Source organism: Babylonia areolata, chromosome 6, assembly GCF_041734735.1.
Source record: "Babylonia areolata isolate BAREFJ2019XMU chromosome 6, ASM4173473v1, whole genome shotgun sequence".
NCBI classification, from domain to species: Eukaryota; Metazoa; Mollusca; class Gastropoda; order Neogastropoda; family Buccinidae; genus Babylonia; species Babylonia areolata.
In genome coordinates this window covers 53,376,523-53,399,022 of record NC_134881.1, presented here as the reverse complement: position 1 = coordinate 53,399,022, position 22,500 = coordinate 53,376,523, and the positions used below count along the sequence as shown (strand labels likewise).

Genomic DNA, 22,500 nt, shown 5'->3' with positions numbered 1-22,500 from the left:
CCCACACCCTCACGGACTCTCTGTATTGGCAGCTGAGCGTCTTAACCATTCTGCCACCTTCCTCCTCTGTTCTCTGTTCTCCCATTCTGACCGAACACAAACCTAATCTCCGCTCTGTCCCAACGAAGTGTGGGACACAAAGACACCATGAACAAAGCCCCCCCACACGTCACGCGGGGGTCACGACAAGCACGTTCAGCGCTACTCACAGCGGGGAGGGCGAAGAAAGAGATGGCAAAGACCGAGAAACAGGAGGCCACGATTCGGCCCATCCACGTCTTGGGCACGGTGTCTCCGTAGCCTATGGTGGTCACTGTGATCTGTGGACATGCACCACATCCCCGCCACATCATCACCACATCACATCACATCACCACCACATCGTCAACACACCACAAAATCGCATCACATCATCACCACATAACATCTTCACCGCATTAATCAGCACAGACACCGTGTCTCCGTAGCCTATGGTGGTCACTGTGATCTGTGGGCATGCACCACATCCCCGCCACATCATCACCACATCACATCACATCACCAACACATTATCACATCCATGTCTTGGGTAGCGTGTCACCATGTTCATCACATCACATCACACCACATCACGTCACATCACACCACATCATTATTTATTTATTTATTTATTTTTGATTATATTATTATTATTTATTTATTTATTTATCTATTTTTTATTCTCAAGGCCTGACAAAGCGCGTTGGGTTACGCTGCTGGTCAGGCATCTGCTTGGCGGATGTGGTGTAGCGTATATGGATTTGTCCGAACGCAGTGACGCCTCCTTGAGCCACTGAAACTGAAACATGTTCACCATGTTCTGCGAATATGTTCCACATCACCGCCACACTATCACCACATCACATCATCATCATCACAACGCATCATTGCAGCATCATCAGCACATCTATGTCTTGGACACTGTATTTCCGTGACCTATGGTGGATACTCTGATCACATATACCACATCACGGGCACATCATCACATCACATCACACCACACCACGTCACATCATATCACATCACACATCACATCACACCACACTACACCACGTCACATCATATCACATCACACATCACATCACACCACACCACACCAGTTTCAGTAGCTCAAGGAGGCGTCACTGCGTTCGGACAAATCCATATACGCTACACATCTGCCAAGCAGATGCCTGACCAGCAGCGTAACCCAACGCGCTTTGTCAGGCCTTGAGAAAAAATAATTAAAAACAACAACAACAAACGAACAAAAAAACATACATAAATGAATAACTAATAATATATATATATATATATATATATATATATATATATATATATATATATAACAGAAAAAAAAGAAAGAAAAAAAAACAACCACACCACATCACATCACATCAAGACAACAGCATCACAACACAACACACCACATCACATCACAATCACCACATCACATCAACAACACATCCATGCCGTCCAGGGCACCACGCCCCCACAACCTGAGGAAGAAGCAGGCATGTACCACGCCAGCAGCACCACACATCAAGCAGGTTGTTTATAGCCCAGCGGATCGCAAGGTGCTGTTCCAGGCTCACATCAACACCACACCCACAACTGACTTAATTGAAACCACAGACAGATGAATAGCTTGAATTTAGTGCACGTGGGGCGGATAGATTAATATGAGGGTACACGGACGGAATAGATTGATATGAGTAGACCTCGGATGAACAGACTGAAATTAGGAAACACTGGATGAACAGCTGTATTAATTGGGTTGAAATTATGAGGCAAGGAAAGAATTGATTGATATAAGGATACATGGGTCAAATAGAGTAATATTAGGGTTCATGGGATGAATAGATTAAAATAAGGGTGCATGGAGAGAATAGATTTGTATTGGGGTACATGGGATGAATAGATTAAAATAAGGGTGCATGGAAAGAATAGATTTGTATTGGGGTACATGGGATGAATAGATTAAAATAAGGGTGCATGGAAAGAATAGATTTGTATTGAGGTACATGGATGAATATATTGAAATAAGGGTGCATGGAGAGAATAGATTTGTATTGGGGTACATGGATGAATATATTAAAATAAGGGTGCATGGAGAGAATAGATTAGTATTGGGGTACATGGGATGAATAGATTAAAATAAGGGTGCATGGAGAGAATAGATTTGTATTGAGGTACATGGGATGAATAGATTAAAATAAGGGTGCATGGAGAGAATAGATTTGTATTGAGGTACATGGGATGAATAGATTAAAATAAGGGTGCATGGAGAGAATAGATTTGTATTGAGGTACATGGGATGAATAGATTAAAATAAGGGTGCATGGAGAGAATAGATTTGTATTGGGGTACATGGGATGAATAGATTAAAATAAGGGTGCATGGAAAGAATAGATTTGTATTGGGGTACATGGGATGAATAGATTAAAATAAGGGTGCATGGAAAGAATAGATTTGTATTGGGGTACATGGGATGAATAGATTAAAATAAGGGTGCATGGAAAGAATAGATTTGTATTGGGGTGCATGGGATGAGTAGATGAGTAGATTAATATCAGAGTTTTTAAGATGAGCGGGCTAAAATTAGGGTACATGAGACACCAAGAGGTCTTGAAAGGTTTAAAGTGTAAAAAAGGTTAAACCTGAGCAATTAGCAACATAGCACACACCTATGTACACGCACACGCACATACACACACACGCACGCGCACGCACAGACAGACAGACAGACAGAGAGAGAGAGAGAGAGAGAGAGAGATTAGTTAAGAGAAAATGAAAGAAAGGAAGACGACAAAGGAGGAGAGACAGAAAGAAAGAAAGAAAGAAAGAAAACCAAACTTTCGCCAAAAAAAGGCAATTCAAGAACGATAACTTGTCAACGTTAAATATGTCACGAAAACGGCGCGCTTCTCTCCCTTGGATCGACATCGACTCAACACAGAACAGGAAAAGATAGAATACACAATTCAAAGTGGAGCATTACAATACGATACACAGCCATGCAATGCCACAGAATCCAGAATACAATGCAATAAATACCACGGGATGCGAAAAACCAAAACAGCAACCCCACAAATGATCTAATAAATCATCACACAATGTGATGTAATGCACAATTCACACAGCGAATAAAGTCTCTGTACCGAGTCCACACCAAACCGTTGCTGAATAAAGTGATAGAAAACAATGCAACACAATGCAATGCAATACAATGCGATACAATACAGAGTACAATGTAATAAATATCACGGAATCCTAAAAAAAAATTCACCTGCAAAAGATACACACTACGTAATACTAAGTGGAGTGATGGCCTAGAGGTAACGCGTCCGCCTAGGAAGCGAGAGAATCTGAGTGCGTTGGTTCGAATCACGGCTCAGCCGCCGATATTTTCTTCCCCTCCACTAGACCTTGAGTGGTGGTCTGGACGCTAGTCATTCGGATGAGACGATAAACCGAGCTCCCGTGTGCAGCATGCATTTAGCACACGTAAAAGAACCCACGGCAACTAAAGGGTTGTTCCTGGCAAAATTATGTAGAAAAATTCACTTCGATAGGAAAAACAATTAAAACTACACGCGGGAAAAAATACACACAAAAAAAGGGTGGCACTGTAGTGTATCGACGCGCTCTCCCTGGGGAGAGCAGTCCGAATTTCACACAGAGAAATCTGATGTGATAAAAAGAAATACAAATACAAAAACAAATACTATGGACAAAATAATCCAGTCTATGGCAAACCAAAGTAGACTGTGGTGATACTAAGCAATGCAACAGATATCAATGCAATGTGGTACACAATGCAATGCAATAAATATCAAAGGATATGAAAAAAACAACAACAACAAAAACTGTAACAGATACAATATGATAACTGTAATCCGACAATCAAATCCAATATCAGCCCAACCGATGCAGAATACATTATGCAACCAAGTATTGTTCTAATGTCAAGTGCATATGCTTTAGTAACCTGACAATTGAGCATATAATTTTTCACTGTAGTTTGATGAAGCCTTTTGTACACGAAAGTGTGTCTTCACAAGTGACTGAGAACGTTGATGTTGTTGACCTTTTGCATTCATTATCAGTTGTTTCACTTGTCAGTTTAACGACTTCTCTTTTACGAAGTCCTTTAAGTAATTTCCTGTAACTGTATTTAGAGGGGTTTTTTTTGTTTTGTTTTTCTTCCAAATTTCACCCACATTTTTACCCTCATTTGCCCAGTTTTCTCCCAACCCTCCATTCATCCACATCTCCCACCCCTTCTAACTGATAATACTCAGATGTATTCATAAATACTTTAACAAAATGTCTTCAATCACCGATATGTGTGACGGGACATTAAACAAAATTCCTCCACATTATGCAACGACATGCAACTATGTACAGAATACAATTCAGCGATCATCCGGATAATAAAAAAACAACAACAAACAAACAAAGCAACAACGCACACACAAAACAAATCAACCAACAAAGAAACAATATGACAAAATTAATGTAGTAATTATACAGCACACTGCACTTCGTTCCAATCTAGTCGAAGGTAACCCGACGCAAAATATATAATAGTGATACAATGCGATGCAAAACAAGACAACGCTTTACAACGCAATACAATACAAGACAATACGATACGATACGATACATGACAATACAATGCAATACAAATACATAAATCATTCGGATGAGACGATAAACCGAGGTCCCGTGTGCAGCATGCACTTAGCGCACGTAAAAGAACCCACGGCAACAAAAAGGTTGTTCCTGGCAAAAATTCTGTAGAAAAGTCCACTTCGATAGGGAAAACAAATAAAACTGCATGCAGGAAAAAAAAAAAGAAAAAAAAAGGGTGGCGCTGTAGTATAGCGACGCGCTCTCCCTGGGGAGAGCAGCCCGAATTTCACACAGAGAAATCTGTTGTGATAAAAAGAAATACAAATACAAATACATGACAAGACAATGCAATGCAATCCTATACAACGCAATGCAATACAATGCAATGCAATCCTATACAACGCAATACAAGACAATGCAATGCAATCCTATACAACGCAATGCAATACAATGCAATGCAATCCTATACAACGCAATGCAAGACAATGCAATGCAATCCTATACAACGCAATACAAGACAATGCAATGCAATCCTATACAACGCAATGCAATACAATGCAATCCTATACAACGCAATACAAGACAATGCAATGCAATCCTATACAACGCAATGCAATACAATGCAATCCTATACAACGCAATGCAATACAATGCAATGCAATCCTATACAACGCAATACAAGACAATGCAATGCAATCCTATACAACGCAATACAATGCAATCCTATACAACGCAACACAATGCAATCCTATACAACGCAATACAATGCAATCCTATACAACGCAATACAATGCAATGCAATGCAACACAATACAATGCACTGCAGTACTCACCACGCCCCACCACAGGGCATCAGCATAGCTGGTGAAGTCCTCCCCGTTGTCCTTCTCGGCGAGGTAGACGAAGTAAGAGGAGAAAATCAGACCTAGAAATCCTATGTACAGCGTGGTGATTAATTCCTGCACAACACACACACACATACCCACACACGCACACACACACACACGCACGCACACACACATGCATGCTCGCAAACACACACACACACACACACACACACACACACACACACGCACGCACGCACGCACAGAGACTCACACATGCACACACACACACACAAAGAACACATTGGAACACAAACGTGGAAACACACGTACGCACGCTGGCACGCACACAAATACATACACGCACATGGTCACGTACGTACACACACATATACACAGGCACACGCACGAGCATATTCACAATGCATACACTTACGCGCGCGCACACACACACACACACACACACATATACACACACACGCACGCACATGTGCACGCACGCACGAATATATACATATTACACACATACAAGTACAAATGCACACAAATATGCCCGCAATCGGAGACACACACGCATGCATGCATACATACATACGAACATTCATACATACAATCACACATACGTCCAGACAGACAAACAGTCCGGCAGACAGACAGATAAACATTCAGACACAGGTACATGCACGCACACAAACACACGCACATTCACGCACACATGCAAGCACACACAGACACGCGGACGCGCACTCACTCATACACACACACACACACACATATACACACACACGCACATACACACACATACACACACGCACACACACACACACATGTATTATGCATAAGGCAATCGGCATTTTATCTTCATGATGATCGTGATGGTGAGCCATGATAATGGACATGTAAACAAAGGGAAGTCACACGTAATTTTGCGTCGATTGTAATCTGCCCTTGCCCACAGGTATCCCCCCCCCCCCCACATACACCCCCATTCCTCCCCCCCCCAGTCTCTCTCTATACTGATGACATCTCTCTCTCTCTCTCTGACTCACTGTCCTATCCATCTGTCAATCTTAGAGTGTGGGGGGAGGGGGGGGGGGATGCTGTCCAGTGTGTGTGCGTGCGTGTGTGTGTATGCATGTGTGTGCACGGGTGTGGGTGTGTGCGGAGGGGTGTGTGTGTGTGTTGTTTTCTTCATTATGTATACCCTTCTGCATGGATACCTTTTCCTTTCATTTATGTGTGTGCTATTTGTAATAGATGTAGATTAGCGAGGACAGATTTGGAAGAATAGGCAATGCCTAAAATCTTAACCCTTGAATAAAAACGTTTTAAGGTCTGAGTTCTGCGTTCTGTCTCCCGTCCGCGCCGTCTATCTCTTTCTCTCTGTCTTGTCTGTCTGTCTGTCTGTCTGTCTGCCTACCTGTCTGTCTCTTCATATCTACTTTGCTGTCTCTGTGTCTGCTCTCTCTCCCTCAAGTCTCTTTGTGCACTCTTTCTGGTCTCTGCCGCTCCCCCTCCTCTGTGTGTGTGTGTGTGTGTGTGTGTGTGTGTGTGTGTGTGTGTGTGTGTGTGTGTGTGTATGTGTGTGTGTGTGTGTGTGTGTGTGTGTGTGTGTGTGTGTCGTCCTCGTGCGCATGCATAATGCAAGAGTGCATGCGATCTCGTTATTGCTTGCGCGCGTGTGTATATACATACATACATACATACATACATACATATATATATATATATATATATATATATATATATATATATATATATATACATTCGGAGAGAGAGAGAGAGAGAGAGAGAGAGGAGGGAGGGACACAGAAAGACAGACACAGACAGACAGATTGACATTCATACAGACAAAGAGAGAGAGAGAGAAAAAAATCAGAAAAAGAGGGAAGGCAGATATATATATATATATATATATATATACAGAGAGAGAGAGAGAGAGAGAGAGAGAGAGACAGAGAGAGAGAGAGAGACAGACAGACTGTCCGACACAAAGACAAAGAGACAATGAGAAAGAGATTCAGACAGACAGAGACGCCCAGACGTCCAGCCAGACAGACAGAAGCAGAGAGACGTCCAGTAAGCCAGGAAGCAGAGCGGACAAAGGGGGAGTGCCCCCCCCCCCCCTGACAGACCTGTCTGTGAATGTACACCACAGAGCCCAGCAGTCTCCACGTGCCCCCCTGTCTGTCCACGTGCAGCATGCGGAGGATCTGTAGGAACCGGACCCCCCTGTAACCCACAGCACACATCATCATCATCATCATCATCATCATCATCATCATCATCACCATACCCCCTGTAACCCACAGCACACATCATCATCATCATCACCATCATCATCATCACCCCTGAAACCCACAGCACACATCATCATCATCATCATCATCATCATCACCACCATCATCATCATCATCATCATACCCCCTGAAACCCACAGCACACATCATCATCATCATCATCATACACCCTGAAACCCACAGCACACACATCACCACCACCATCATCATCATCATCATAACCCCTGAAACCCACAGCACACACACACGCACACACGCACGCACGCCCAGGCGCGCGCGCGCGCGCGCTCACACACACACACACGCACACACACATACAGAGACATGGAAAAGCAGAAGTAGTCTTGTGTTCCGTGTTCTTACTAGTATTGCAAAACGAGTAAATATCTTTGCAAAAGCGAATGAGAGAGAGAAGAAGGGAAAGAGAGAGAGAGAGAGAGAGAAAGAGAGAGAGAAAGAGAGAGGGAGAGATGGGAGAGAGAGAGAGAGGGGGGGGGAGAGATGGGAGAGAGAGATGGGAGAGAGAGAGATGAGAGAGCGAGAGAGAGATGGGAGAGAGAGATGAGAGAGCGAGAGCGAGAGCGAGAGAGAGAGAGAGAGAGAGAGAGAGAGAGAGAGAGAAGCATGGTTATTATAATGTGCATGTCACTTCAGTCGGTATATGCCTGTCATAATTATCATGCATACACGCGAGCGCACGCGGCGCATCTGGCTGCGTTCACATCACCACCACCACCAACCTTCCCTCCCTCCGCTGTGTGTTTGCATGCACTGCGATGATCGATTATGTCACCGGGGAAATCGAAGTACGAACATGGTCAGTGCAGGCAGCTTTCCCCTCCCAATCAACACAGAAACCTAATCCCTGGGTCAATACCTCGCGGAGCTTGTTCCGCTTCCAAAGGTACCCCCCCAAATCTGCTTGGAAAGAAGACAAATGCTACACCCCCTGTTATGCAGCAATGAGCAATGCAGATCGTTATTACACAGACACGGGTCGTTATTACTGCACCAGATGATGAGGAAGAGAGAGAGAATGAGAGAGAGAGTGCGTGCGTGCGTGCGTGCGTGCGTGTGTGTGTGTGTGTGTGTGTGTGTGTGTAAAAGAGAGAGAGAGAGCGACAGAAAAAGAATGAGAGAGAGAGAGAGAGAATGAGAGAGAGAGTGCGTGTGTGTGTGTGTGTGCGTGTGTGTGTGTGTGTGTGTGTGTGTGTGTGTGTGTGTGTGTGTGTGTGTAAAAGAGAGAGAGAGAGCGACAGAAAAAGAATGAGAGAGAGAGAGAGAGTGGGGGCGGGAAAGAAAGAGAGAGAGAGGGAGGGAAAGAGATGAGAGAGAGAGAGGGAGGGAGAGAGAGAGAGAGGTGGGGAGTGGGGGAGAGAATGAAAGAGATAACCTGTTATGCGGACTGTCTCTCACAGAAAGAGTGTATGTGTGTGTGAGATAGAGAGAAAGGGGGGGGGGGCAGAGATAGATAGAGACAGAGACAGAGAGAGAGAGAGAGAGAGAGAGAGAGAGAGAGAGAGGAGAGGGGGGCAGAATGAGAGACAGACAGAAGGAGACCGAGATGGAGACAGAGACAGAGGAGAGAGAGAGAGAGAGAGAGAGAGAGAGAGAGAGAGAGAGAGAGAGAGAGAGAGAGAGAGAGAGTGTACAATGATGTCAATAAAAGCACGGCGCTCTTACCTGATGGCTGAGGTGGCGAACACCTGTCCATTGGAACCCACACTGAGTACCACTATAGACGCTACCACCACCGTGAAATCTGCAACACACACACACACACACACACACACACACACAGCACACACACACATACACACGCACTCGTGACATAATCATGTGGGAATGATGATGATGGTAATGTGATGACGATTTCAGCCAATTATACATGTGTCTTTGTATCTGATCAGATAAAGAAACACACACACACACACGCAGATACACACTCAGGCAAACACACACACACACACACACGCGCGCAACGTAATCATGTGGCAATGATTATGATGGTAATGTGATGACGATTTCAGCCTGTTATACATGTGTCTTTGCATTTATTTAGATAAAGGAAAACACACACCCACACACACACACACACACACACACACACGCACGCACACACACACACGTACTTACACACACAGAGATCGAATGGAAAGAAACTGATTTCTCTAAACTAGCTTGAGTTTATTTTGCTAGGTATCTCTACATAATCGTTTGATATACAGCATACATCTGGTTGAAAAGAAGACCTCTACGTGTGCCGAAAAAAATATGCCCATCCTGTACCGTTTGTTGCACTTGCGTTTAACTCACTCAGTACGGCCAGTCCTCTCTTCTCCTCTACACAGACCCCTCGGATGTCCAGTGGGTGTCTGAATGACCCAACCTTTAGCTTCCGTCGTCAGAATTGTGGTATTCTTTGTCAACATTCACCTCTTCAGTATAAGAGCCTTCCACTTGCAATATTTTGATGATGGTAATTGGGGTGAAACGCTGTTAACGTCGTCTCTTTCGCCGTTCGTATGGACAGAGTTAAAATAGTTCTCTTTTTTTTTTGTTCTGGGTTGTAGGCCTATCTTTTTTTTTCTCTTCTCTTTTCAAGGTCTATGACAATCAATCTGTCACCTTCACCATGAAGTTCGTGCAGTGTGAACCCCTGACATTACACAGAGATTCTTACAACTCCTAAGTTTCTGTGAGTGACTGTAACCCAAGATGAAGGTCAAATCAAACGGCGATTCTGTCCATCTGTCCGCGTGAACATGGAAATTTTCAATCATGTTCACGTCAGTTACAATGCACTTCTCAATCATGATAACGTCAGTTACAACTCACTTTTCAATCATGATAACGTCAGTTACAACTCACTTCTCAATCATGTTCACGTCAGTTACAACTCACTTCTCAATCATGATAACGTCAGTTACAACTCACTTCTCAATCATGTTCACGTCAGTTACAACTCACTTCTCAATCATGATAACGTCAGTTACAACTCACTTTTCAATCATGATAACGTCAGTTACAACTCACTTCTCAATCATGATAACGTCAGTTACAACTCACTTTTCAATCATGATAACGTCAGTTACAACTCACTTCTCAATCATGATAACGTCAGTTACAACGCACTTCTCAATCATGATAACGTCAGTTACAAGGCACTTCTCAATCACGTTCACGTCAGTTAAAACTCACTTCTCAATCATGATAACGTCAGTTACAACTCACTTCTCAATCATGATAACGTCAGTTACAACGCACTTCTCAATCATGATAACGTCAGTTACAACTCACTTCTCAATCATGATAACGTCAGTTACAACGCACTTCTCAATCATGATAACGTCAGTTACAACGCACTTCTCAATCATGTTAACGTCAGTTACAACGCACTTCTCAATCATGATAACGTCAGTTACAACGCACTTCTCAATCATGATAACGTCAGTTACAACGCACTTCTCAATCATGTTAACGTCAGTTACAACTCACTTTTCAATCACGTTCACGTCAGTTACAACGCACTTCTCAATCATGATAACGTCAGTTACAACTCACTTCTCAATCATGTTCACGTCAGTTACAATGCACTTCTCAATCAAGTTCACGTCAGTTACAACTCACTTCTCAATCAAGTTCACGTCAGTTACAACTCACTCTTCAATCATGATAACGTCAGTTACAACGCACTTCTCAATCACGTTCACGTCAGTTACAACTCACTTCTCAATCATGTTCACGTCAGTTACAACTCACTTTTCAATCATGTTCACGTCAGTTACAACTCACTTCTCAATCATGTTCACGTCAGTTACAACTCACTTCTCAATCATGATAACGTCAGTTACAACTCACATTTCAATCATGATAACGTCAGTTACAACTCACTTCTCAATCATGATAACGTCAGTTACAACTCACTTCTCAATCATGATAACGTCAGTTACAACTCACTTCTCAATCATGATAACGTCAGTTACAACTCACTTCTCAATCATGATAACGTCAGTTACAACGCACTTCTCAATCATGTTCACATCAATCACAACTCCATTTTCAATCAATATCACATCAACTGCAACTCGGTTTTCAATCATGTTCACACCGATCACAACTCAATTCTAAATCATTTTCACGCCAAATTGCAACTCTAATCTCAATCATATTCGAACCAATTACGACTGCATTGCTCTAACGACCGGGAAACCTGCGGATTTATTGATTAGACAAATGGCCTTGGGGCTTCGCTTGGGAACACAATATATTCGTGCTCCTCTTTGGCATCAATGCTCAATTTCGACAGACGTGATCGAAGAGAGGCAAGGGGGTTTAGATAAATAGGTAGACAGACAGATGGAGAGAGAGAGAGAGAGAGAGAGAGAGAGAGAGAGAGAGAGAGAGAGAGAGAGAGAGAGAGCGAGAGAGAGAGAGAGAGAGAGAGAGAGAGAGAGAGCAAGAAAGCGAGAGAGAAAGTGAGAGGGCAAAGAGAGCGAGAGAGAGAGAGAGAGACAGCAAGAGAGAGAGAGCGACACACACACACACACACACACACACACACACAGAGTCACGTAGATACAGAGGCACACACATAAACACTGAACAGCGACACAGCACGGACTAAGGCAAACACACACACACACACACACACACACACACACACACACACACACACACACACATTTCAGTGCATGCGTATTAGATGACCGTTTATTTCTTTGTTCCCTTTGTTCTTTGTTGTGTCTATTAATCCTTCGGGATTTTATGACAATAAATGAAGTCAAGTCAAGTCACACACACACACACACACACACACACACACACACACCCTTTTCCAATTCTCCCATCCCTCCCCCCACCCCCTGCACTCTCCAACACACGAACAACGTCAACAACCGCAGCAGCAACAACAACAACGACGTCAACAACCGCAGCAGCAACAACAACAACGACGTCAACAACCGCAGCAGCAACAACAACAACGACGTCAACAACAACAACAACAACAACTCCATCCATCAAACCAGCCAATCAACGTCAAGAACGAACGAACGGAGGACATTGTAATTATCAATCAAGACTAATTGGATCGAATGCAAGCAATAAAATTTTGTTTGTCCCGTTTCTTCTTCTTCTCCCTCTTCTTCTTCATGTTCTCTGCGCTCCGTCTGATGATGGTCAAAGAGAGGAAAAGCGATTTCTCCAATTAAAATTCATCATTTTCATTTCAATGCACTCACTGACGGGCGCAACAGCCGAATGGTTCAAGCGTTGGACAGAGAGGGAGGGAGGGACAGAGAGGGAGGGACAGAGAGGGAGGGAGGGACAGAGAGGGAGGGACAGAGAGGGAGAGAGACAGAGAGGGAGGGACAGAGAGAGACGTTGGACTGTCAATCTGAGGGTCCCGGGTTCGAATCTCGGTAACGGCGCCTGGTGGGTAAAAGGGTGGAGATTTTTCCGATCTCCCATGTTTACATGTGTGCAGACCTGCTCGTGCCTGATCCCGCCTAAGTGTGTATACGCAAGCAGAAGATGAAATACGCACGTTAAAGATCCTGTAATCCATGTCAATGGGAAATCATTTACAGCTTAGTCTTTTGTGAAGGACTATGACTCTCAAACTAGGAGGTGAAATTGCACTGGCTCTTAGTGCTGCAGCCTTGTGGGCTAGTTGGCCTTTGGGAACCATCCCAACGCCGACTGTCCTAAAACCCTCTTGGCCGAGAGGGTGGGCATGTACTTGGGCAAGACACTCTCCACTATAATCAAATTCTAGCCTAAATAGTCGGAACAGCAGTTGCCTCCTCTGCTGTTCTGATGGTCATAGTCGGACACGACTGACTATCAATATATAATCCATGTCAGTGTTCGGTGGGTTATGGAAACAAGAAAATACCCAGCATGCACACCCCCGAAATCGGAGTATGGCTGCCTACATGGCGGGGGGTAAAACGGTCATACACGTAAAAGCCCACTCGTGTACAAACGAGTGAACGTGGGAGTTGCAGCCCACGAACGCAGAAGAAGAAGAAGAAGAAGGAGAATGCACTCAACAAGCGTTTTGACCTTGAATGATTTCCCCAAGATCTTCAAAGCAAGGAGCGCAACCGGTTCATATTGGGGGTGTTACTTTCTCCTTCTTCTTCTTCCTCCTCCTCCTCCTCCTCTTCTTCTCCTTCAACATTGTGTTGCAAGAGACTGGCATGCGAAGATTTCTGTTGTTTTCTTCGTTTATCTTTTTTTTTTAATATAAATTAATTTATAACGGACTGCTTTAATCTCTAGGATATTCCAAGACTTCAAGGGAGAGAGAAAGAGAGAGAGAGAGAGAGAGAGAGAGAGAGAGAGAGAGAGAGAAAACAAAGTTCCTTCTTTGAAGAAAAAATGATAGTAAACAACAGGCCACCCAACACATAATAACTCCGTTCATTCATCTATATCAATGCACCACGCAACATGTGCCAACACTGGAGAGAAAGAGACAGATATACAGATAGAGAGAGAGACAGAGACAGACAGACAGAGAGAGAGAGAAGAGAGACATAGAGACAGAGAGGAAGGGAGACAGAGAGGGAGGGACAGAGAGGGAAGGACAGAGAGGGAGAGACAGAGAGAGAGGGACAGAGAGGGAGGGACAGAGAGGGAGGGACAGAGAGGGAGGGACAGAGAGGGAGGGACAGAGAGGGAGGGAGACAGAGAGGGAGGGACAGAGAGGGAGGGAGACAGAGAGGGAGGGACAGAGAGGGAGGGACAGAGAGGGAGGGAGACAGAGAGGGAGGGACAGAGAGGGAGGGAGACAGAGAGGGAGGGACAGAGAGGGAGGGACAGAGAGGGAGGGAGACAGAGAGGGAGAGACAGAGAGGGAGGGACAGAGAGGGAGAGACAGAGAGGGACAGAGAGGGAGGGACAGAGAGGGAGGGACAGAGAGAGAGGGACAGTGAGGGAGGGACAGAGAGGGACGTGTGTCGAGAGAGAGAGAGAGAGAGAGAGAGAGAGAGAGACAGAGAGAGAGAGAGAAACGGATGGAGCCGTGTACTCGCTGCCCCTCAAACAAGCACCATCATGGTCTGGGAGCACAAAGCAGTTTCTGGATCCATGTGTCCCCTTCTTTGAAAAGACTTCACGCACTTACTTCATGACTCACTTTATTTACCTGGTCATTTCCTGGCTTCTTTCTTATTCACTCACGTTTTTTCTTTTTCTTTTCTTTTCTTCTTCTGTTTATTGGCGCACGTGCGTTAATGAAGTGAGTCATTGCTGTAACCCCGTTTCGCTGTGTGTGTGTGTGTGTGTGTGTGTGTGTGTGTGTGTGTGTGTGTGTGTGTGTGTGTGTGTGTGTGTAAGTGTGTGTGTGTGTAAGTGTGTGTGTGTGTGTGTGTGTGTGTGTGTGTGTGTGTGTGTGTGTGTGTGTGTGTGTGTGTGTGTGTGTGTGTGTGAAGTCAAGATTTTATTTCATGATGGTAAATTGAATAAGCAACAATTGCATTTTTTACATCAAGCCATCAATGAAAATAATAATAATACTAAAGTAATAACAATAAAAATAAATAAATAAATAAATAAGAATTAAAAAGAAGGGAAAAAAGGAGAAAAAAAGGAGAAAAAATAGGAGAGAGAGAGAATGAGAGAGAGAGAGAGAGTGTGTGTGTGTGTGTGTGTCTGTGTGTATGTGCGAGAGAGAGAGAGAGAGAGAGAGAGAGAGAGAGTCATGAAGGCTCTGCATTTCGTGTTTATTTAAAACACCGAGCAGGCCAGATCTGAGAGCAAAGAGAATCATTTCTTTATTTATTCCAAGACCGCTAAACAAAAGGGAGACGAATTAGAAAACAAATCGGTTTATTTATCATTTTATTTATTTACATATCCATTCATTTTTTTTTTTTTAAATATACAAATATCTATCTATTTAAATCAAATCGACAATCGGACGCTGTCTAAAAAAAACGAAGCAGGTTAGAAACTTAGGAAGTTAGATGGTTGGTTAGTTGATTTGTTTCTTAGTCAGACAACTGGCTTGCTGGTTGGTTTGTCTATCAGTCAGTCAATTATCGTTTTAAAAAAAAAAACAACTAAAAAAAAAACCAAACCCAAAGCAAATGGAACGAATGTTTTATTTATCTATTGATTTATTCCACGACAAGATATTAATCTATTCATTCGGTCTCTTCTTGTTTTCTTTTTCTTTCTTTCTTTCTTTCCTTCTTTATTCATTTATCCAATCAATCACGAAATAACTGCATTTATTCCTTCAATGTTTTATCATTAAATAAAAACATCTAATTCATTCATTCAATCTTTCTTTCTTTCATTCATTCATCCTGTAAGGCCAACCACCACCCCTTCTCCCACTGAAACAACGGAACGGCTTCCACCCTCTCTTCCACCACCCTCCCCTAACCCCCACCCCCCCACTCCTCTGTCGGACGTCACTATCCCTCTCCATTCCCGCCACATACCCTGACCTCTGACCCCACCGGCTTCCCCCCCAACTGTGGTCGCCTGTCACACCCAGTGACCACAGCCTTTAACCCTTTCACCGCCAGTCAGTTTAAGAGTGCAAATTAACCTTGTGCAGGAACCACAGAAAAGATGGTGTCAAAGAATAGCTGGGGGATTCCCCTTGTGATGTGTAGAAGAGAAAAAAAAGGCCAATCCTACCACTGAAAATTAAGAGCATTAGGTTAATGCACAAAAAGGCCCATCATCTGGTTGCATTTCAGTGACATGGGTGCTTTACCTGGCTGGTGCCGAAATGCGACCATGGCGGTGAAAGGGTTAACTCCCCCCCCCCCCCTTTTTTTTTTAATGTATTTATCTATTATTTATTCACCTTTTATTTTTATTTTTATGTATTTTTTTTTCTCAAGGCCTGACTAAGCGCGTTGGGTTACGCTGCTGGTCAAGCATCTGCTTGGCAGATGTGGTGTAGCGTATATGGATTTGTCTTTATTTTATTTTATTTTATTTTTTTACACAAGCACCGATATATTTATTTCGATTTCCAACCCCCATTTACCCGGCTTCCCCCAACTCACCATTCATTCTCTCCTGATAATACTCAAATGGTAAAAAAACAAAACAAAAAAAACACCAAAAAAAAATCTAACAAAAAGTCAACAGTTACAGTGTGTTGGACGGAACATCACACTAAAGTCCTCCTCCACAAAAAACAACAACAAAAGAACCGCAATGCTGGCTTCTTTAATAATTCAACCCTGCCTCATACAGAAATCATTAGACACTGCTCTCCCTGTCCGATACAAACGCACCTGGGTTACGTTCTACAGAGTTCACACACACACACACACACACACACACACACACACACTCACACACACACACACACACACACACACACAAAACAAAACACACACACACACACAAAAACCAAAACAAAAACAACAAAAACAACAAATAAAACAAACAAAACAACGCAGTGACGCCTCCTTCAGCTACTGAAACTGAAACTGAAACTAACCCCTTGATAAGGGCTTTGTCTTCTCTTGTCTTGTCTCACCCTGTTACTCTCTTTCTCTCTCTGTCTGTCTCTCTCTCTCTCTCTAACCTCCCACTCTCTCTCTCTAACTTCCCCTGCTCTCCCTCTAACCTCCCACTCTCTTTCTAACCTCCACTATCTCTCTAACCTCCCAATCTCTCTCTCTCTAACCTCCCACTATCTTTCTAACCTCCACTATCTCCCTACCTCCCAATCTCTCTCTCTCTCTCTAACCTCCCACTATCTTTCTAACCTCCACTATCTCCCTACCTCCCAATCTCTCTCTCTCTCTCCCTCTAACCTCCCACTCTCTTTCTAACCTCCACTCTCTCTCTAACCTCCCAATCTCTCTCTCCCTCTAACCTCCCACTCTCTTTCTAACCTCCACTCTCTCTCTAACCTCCCAATCTCTCTAACCTCCCAATCTCTCTCTCTCTCTCCCTCTAACCTCCCACTCTCTTTCTAACCTCCACTATCTCTCTAACCTCCCAATCTCTCTCTCCCTCTAACCTCCCACTATCTTTCTAACCTCCACTATCTCTCTAACCTCCCAATCTCTCTCTCTCTAACCTCCCACTATCTTTCTAACCTCCACTATCTCTCTAACCTCCCAATCTCTCTCTCTCTTTCTAACCTCCCACTATCTTTCTAACCTCCACTATCTCTCTAACCTCCCAATCTCTCTCTCTCTTTCTAACCTCCCACTATCTTTCTAACCTCCACTATCTCCCTACCTCCCAATCTCTCTCTCTCTCTCTCCCTCTAACCTCCCACTCTCTTTCTAACCTCCACTCTCTCTCTAACCTCCCAATCTCTCTCTCTCTAACCTCCCAATCTTTCTCTCCCTCTAACCTCCCACTCTCTTTCTAACCTCCACTATCTCTCTAACCTCCCAATCTCTCTCTCTCTCTAACCTCCCACTATCTTTCTAACCTCCACTATCTCTCTACCTCCCAATCTCTCTCTCTCTCTCTAACCTCCCACTATCTTTCTAACCTCCACTATCTCTCTACCTCCCAATCTCTCTCTCTCTAACCTCCCACTCTTTCTAACCTCCACTATCTCTCTAACCTCCCAATCTCTCTCCCCCCCCTCTCTCTTTCTCCCCTCTCTAACATCTCTCTCTCCCTTGGTTTAATCTCTCTCTCTCCCTTCCTCTCTCTAACCTCCCCTCTCTCTCTAATCTCCCCCCCTCTCTCTCCCACCCTCTATAACTTCCCCCTCCGTAATCACACACACACACACACACACACACACACACGCACACACACACACACACACACACAGAGCGGGCATCCAATTACCTCCCCGGAAATAGGGGAGTTGGTTGGTAACGACAGATGTCGCAACAAGGAAGCGGAACACGGAAACGGATCATGCGCTGATGGCAACTTCCGTTAAGGGAGACAACTAACTGGAAGGGTCGGTCACTCGGTTGTCCCCCCTTTTTTTCCCCCATTATCTTGAAAATTTGATTGGAGGTTGTTGTACTTTTCCTTCTTTCTGTTTTATAATTGATTCATTTTTAAGGGGAAATTTTGTTTGCCTTACGAGATGAAATCGATATTAAAACGAAAATTTGCTGCCACTTAAAAAAAACCCCAGAGAATAAAATATTTCCTCCTTTCCAACAAAGTGACTGTCAGTTCAATAATTTCAACATTAAAACAAACAGTGTGTGCATGCGTGTGCGTATGTGTGTGTGCGTGCGTGCGTGTGTGTGTGTGTGTGTTAGTGTGTGTGTAAGAGAGAGAGTGGAGGGGAGAGAGACTGGGGGAGAGAGAGAGAGAGCAGTGAGAGAGAGAGAGGGGGGGAGAGAGAGTGAGAGAGAGACAGTCAGACAGACATTAATTTTGGTTATGCAGAGGGACGGAAACACACACACACACACACACACACACACACACACACACACACACACACACACACACACACACACACACACACACACACACACACGTGGAGGGGGGAGATGAGGAGGCGTGGAAAAAGCTGCGGGGGTGTGATGGAAGTGTCTGAGCAAGTTTGCAGTCTACAGAACCTCTGCATGCATTAAAACAACAACAACAAAACCAAAACCCGAACTCATTCTCGTCGATTTGTAGTTCGTTAACTTTGAACTCAATTTAGTTCCTTCCGTAAAACTTGAAAATTACACCTTTCACTCGATATATCGGAACTACTACACACTGCCGACCATCTCGCTGAAACAGGGGGGTGGGGGTAGGGGACGGAGGAGGAGGGGGGATGGGGGGGGGGGGGGGGGTAATGACAGGAAAGACAAGAGAAAGAAAAAAAGACTGATGTGACAGTTAACGTTCGTTATTGCTTCTTCCGCTTTTTGCTCCGCGTGTGTTCCCATAGTCTGGAAACGCTCAATATAAACAAGCGTGAGCAGACAAGAAAGATGCCGAGGCTGTTGGAGGCTTTTATAGGTATGACCCACCGCGAAGGTCAAAAAATAGAGAACGGTTTGACTTTCACCTTGAGCAAATCCAGTCCGAGGACGCGGAAAATGTTCACTGAATATACCTCTGCTCTTATCCTTTTTGTGTTTTAAAAATCGTTTGTTATCTTTAAAATTTATTTTGTTTTCGCTCTATGTTTTGTTTTGTTTTAACTGACAGCAATATGATTGTAGCTGTGAATGAACTTTTCCCATCAAGCGAGTTTTTGCAACGTCGTTTTATCCTGAGAAATGTTTTTACAAAAACCTCACAAACTTAAATATGTCCTTGGCAATATTACAGGTACAGCTAGTCTGTGTTGTGTGTGTGTGTGTGTGTGTGTGTGTGTGTGTGTGAGTGCGCGCGCGTGTGCGTGCGTGCGTGCGTGCGTGTGGCTGTTTATCAGCGTGTGTGGCATTAGTGCATAAGATTTATGAGTGGAATGCGCCCAACACAGTACACACACACACACAATTACACCCCCCCCCACACACACACACAGCACCCCCCCCCCTCCCCCGCCCCCCGCACCGCCACACACTACATACCGATGATGGAGATGGGTTTCCTGCAGAAGCGGAACCGACCCTTCATTCCCATGTACTTGCTGCGGCAGCCCGCTGACCACAGCCGTATAACGTACTCCATGCCGAAAAACACCACCAGCACGATTTCCTGCACACATCACCTGACTTCAGCATCCCAACACGCTACCTGCAGTAGTCTGAACACGAAGGAGGAGAAGAAGAAGAAGAAGAAGAAGAAGAAGAAGAAGGAGGAGGAGGAGGAGGAGAAGGAGAAGAAGGAGACAGAGAGAGAGGGGGGAGGATAAAGAGAGAAAAAGAGAGATTGTGGAGTCTATACAGAGACAGAGGGATCTTCAACACATAGAGAAGAAGAAGAAGAATCGTTATCGAAGAATACAGAGAGATAGATAGAGATGTTGGATGATCTTCCTCTTCTTCTTCTTCTCATTGTCATCATCATCACCATCATCATCGTCATTTATTATCATCATTATCACTATCATCATAACCACCATCATCATCCTTCTCATCATCATCATCATCATCACCATCATCATCGTCATCGTCGTCATTATCACCATCATCATCATCATCACCGTCATCATTATCATCATCATCACCATCATCATCGTCGTCATTATCATCATCATCACCATCATCATCGTCCTCATTATCATCATTATCACCATCATCATCACCACCACAATCATCATCGTCATCATTATCATCGTCGTCATTATCATCATCACCATCACCATCAAATCAGACAGTCCCGAGAGACAGCGGGTGTGAGTCAGTCGTACGAAAGACTAATTAGAATAAAACAGTTTATCCTTCCTTTTTAATTTGCTGTTATTTGTTTACTTTTCCTTTTTTTTTTTTTTTTTTTTTTTTTTACTCTGCTGTAAGTGATGCTGCTGCTGCAGCTGACAATGATATTGATTATGTCGACGAGGACGACGACGACGACGAAGCAGAAGTTAACACACACACACACACACACACACACACACACACACACACACACACACAGCTACGTAGTGTTAATAAATCCAGGTCCCAAGGCCATCGTTTTTCATACGGAACGGGGGGAAAGAAACGCAAATGAGATGCTCTGGTGTAACACTCAGCTTATAAGACTGACGGACACACACACACACACACACACACACACAGAGGCAGACATACGGACGGACAGACAGACGAACACACAAGCGAACAGGCAGTCAGGCAGACCTACCATCCAGAACAGCGTGGCATTGGCAAACTCGGTGTATTGCTCTATCGTTGACAACACGGAGAAGATGAGACATATCAGCACCATCATGAACCTAAAGAAAAAACAACAAAAAAACATTGTTATATGAAGACCACACACATACTCCCTCACTCTTTTTTTTCTTTCACACACACACACAACCACACGCACGCACATACACAGACACAGCAATTGAGGGCCATTCCAATTCCTCTCTGATGGGGGTTCGTCCCCTGTGGAATCATCAGATGCCCCGGTGTAACAATCTATTCGTACCCCCACTAGTTTTTAACCTGGGTCAAATCTGGCTAGACCAGATTAAACCCAGGATTGATGTAGCTGGGCAAGCCCGTAGCTTCTTTTTTTTATCTTAATTTTTGTGTGTGTGTGTGTGGAAGTATCTGGATTTGTTCCAGTGTACCTTTTATCTACCTGTGTGCTAGCTGAATCGGTAGCATAATCAACACTGACTTGAAGTTGTGTACCTTGTGCATGGAGAGCAAGACTCCATCCTTCCCTCTGGTTGTTTTCTTTACCTTCTTTGCAAGCTCTTTCGACGCTGAAAATGGCGAGTTAAATAAACTTCTACGAATTTTTCTGCTTGGCAACAGGCTACTGACGATTTCACAGTTGCGACAGAGCAAGAATCAGCAACACACACCAGCTTTTCACACTACACAACATGCGGCTGGTTTACAAGTTCGCGTCAACGCTGCCCTGTATCTCACAACACACACAGAGAAAAAACAACCAAAAAAACCATGTGAAAAGCGTGCCTCATGCACTTGGTAATGTCATGTCCGCAGAAAATCAAGATGTCGGGAGATGAGTGAGGGTTTCAAAATAGCATTTCGAAAATGAAAATGGTGCAGTTACCAACCTGTGACGGCGACAGTACCATAAAAATGACTTCTCAAAATGCACAACACTCTAACGAAGAAATGTCACGCAACTAAAAATCACAGCACACTCCAAAAAACGCTCCAAGTTTCATTTTTCTTTTTACGAGC

At 44.0% G+C, this 22,500-nt stretch overlaps 1 protein-coding gene across 1 annotated transcript in view; it reads right to left on the bottom strand.

Moving 5' to 3' along the window:
- Positions 1-22,500, bottom strand: part of LOC143283447 (potassium voltage-gated channel subfamily KQT member 1-like) — a 272,354-nt gene that overhangs the window by 12,976 nt on the left and 236,878 nt on the right. The window contains exons 3-8 of the mRNA XM_076589683.1: positions 21,473-21,563; positions 20,254-20,380; positions 9,443-9,521; positions 7,595-7,691; positions 5,469-5,594; positions 210-320 (exon numbers count right to left, since the gene is read on the bottom strand). Of these exons, the coding sequence (XP_076445798.1) occupies positions 210-320; positions 5,469-5,594; positions 7,595-7,691; positions 9,443-9,521; positions 20,254-20,380; positions 21,473-21,563 (631 nt within the window). The remainder of the gene's footprint in view (positions 1-209; positions 321-5,468; positions 5,595-7,594; positions 7,692-9,442; positions 9,522-20,253; positions 20,381-21,472; positions 21,564-22,500) is intronic.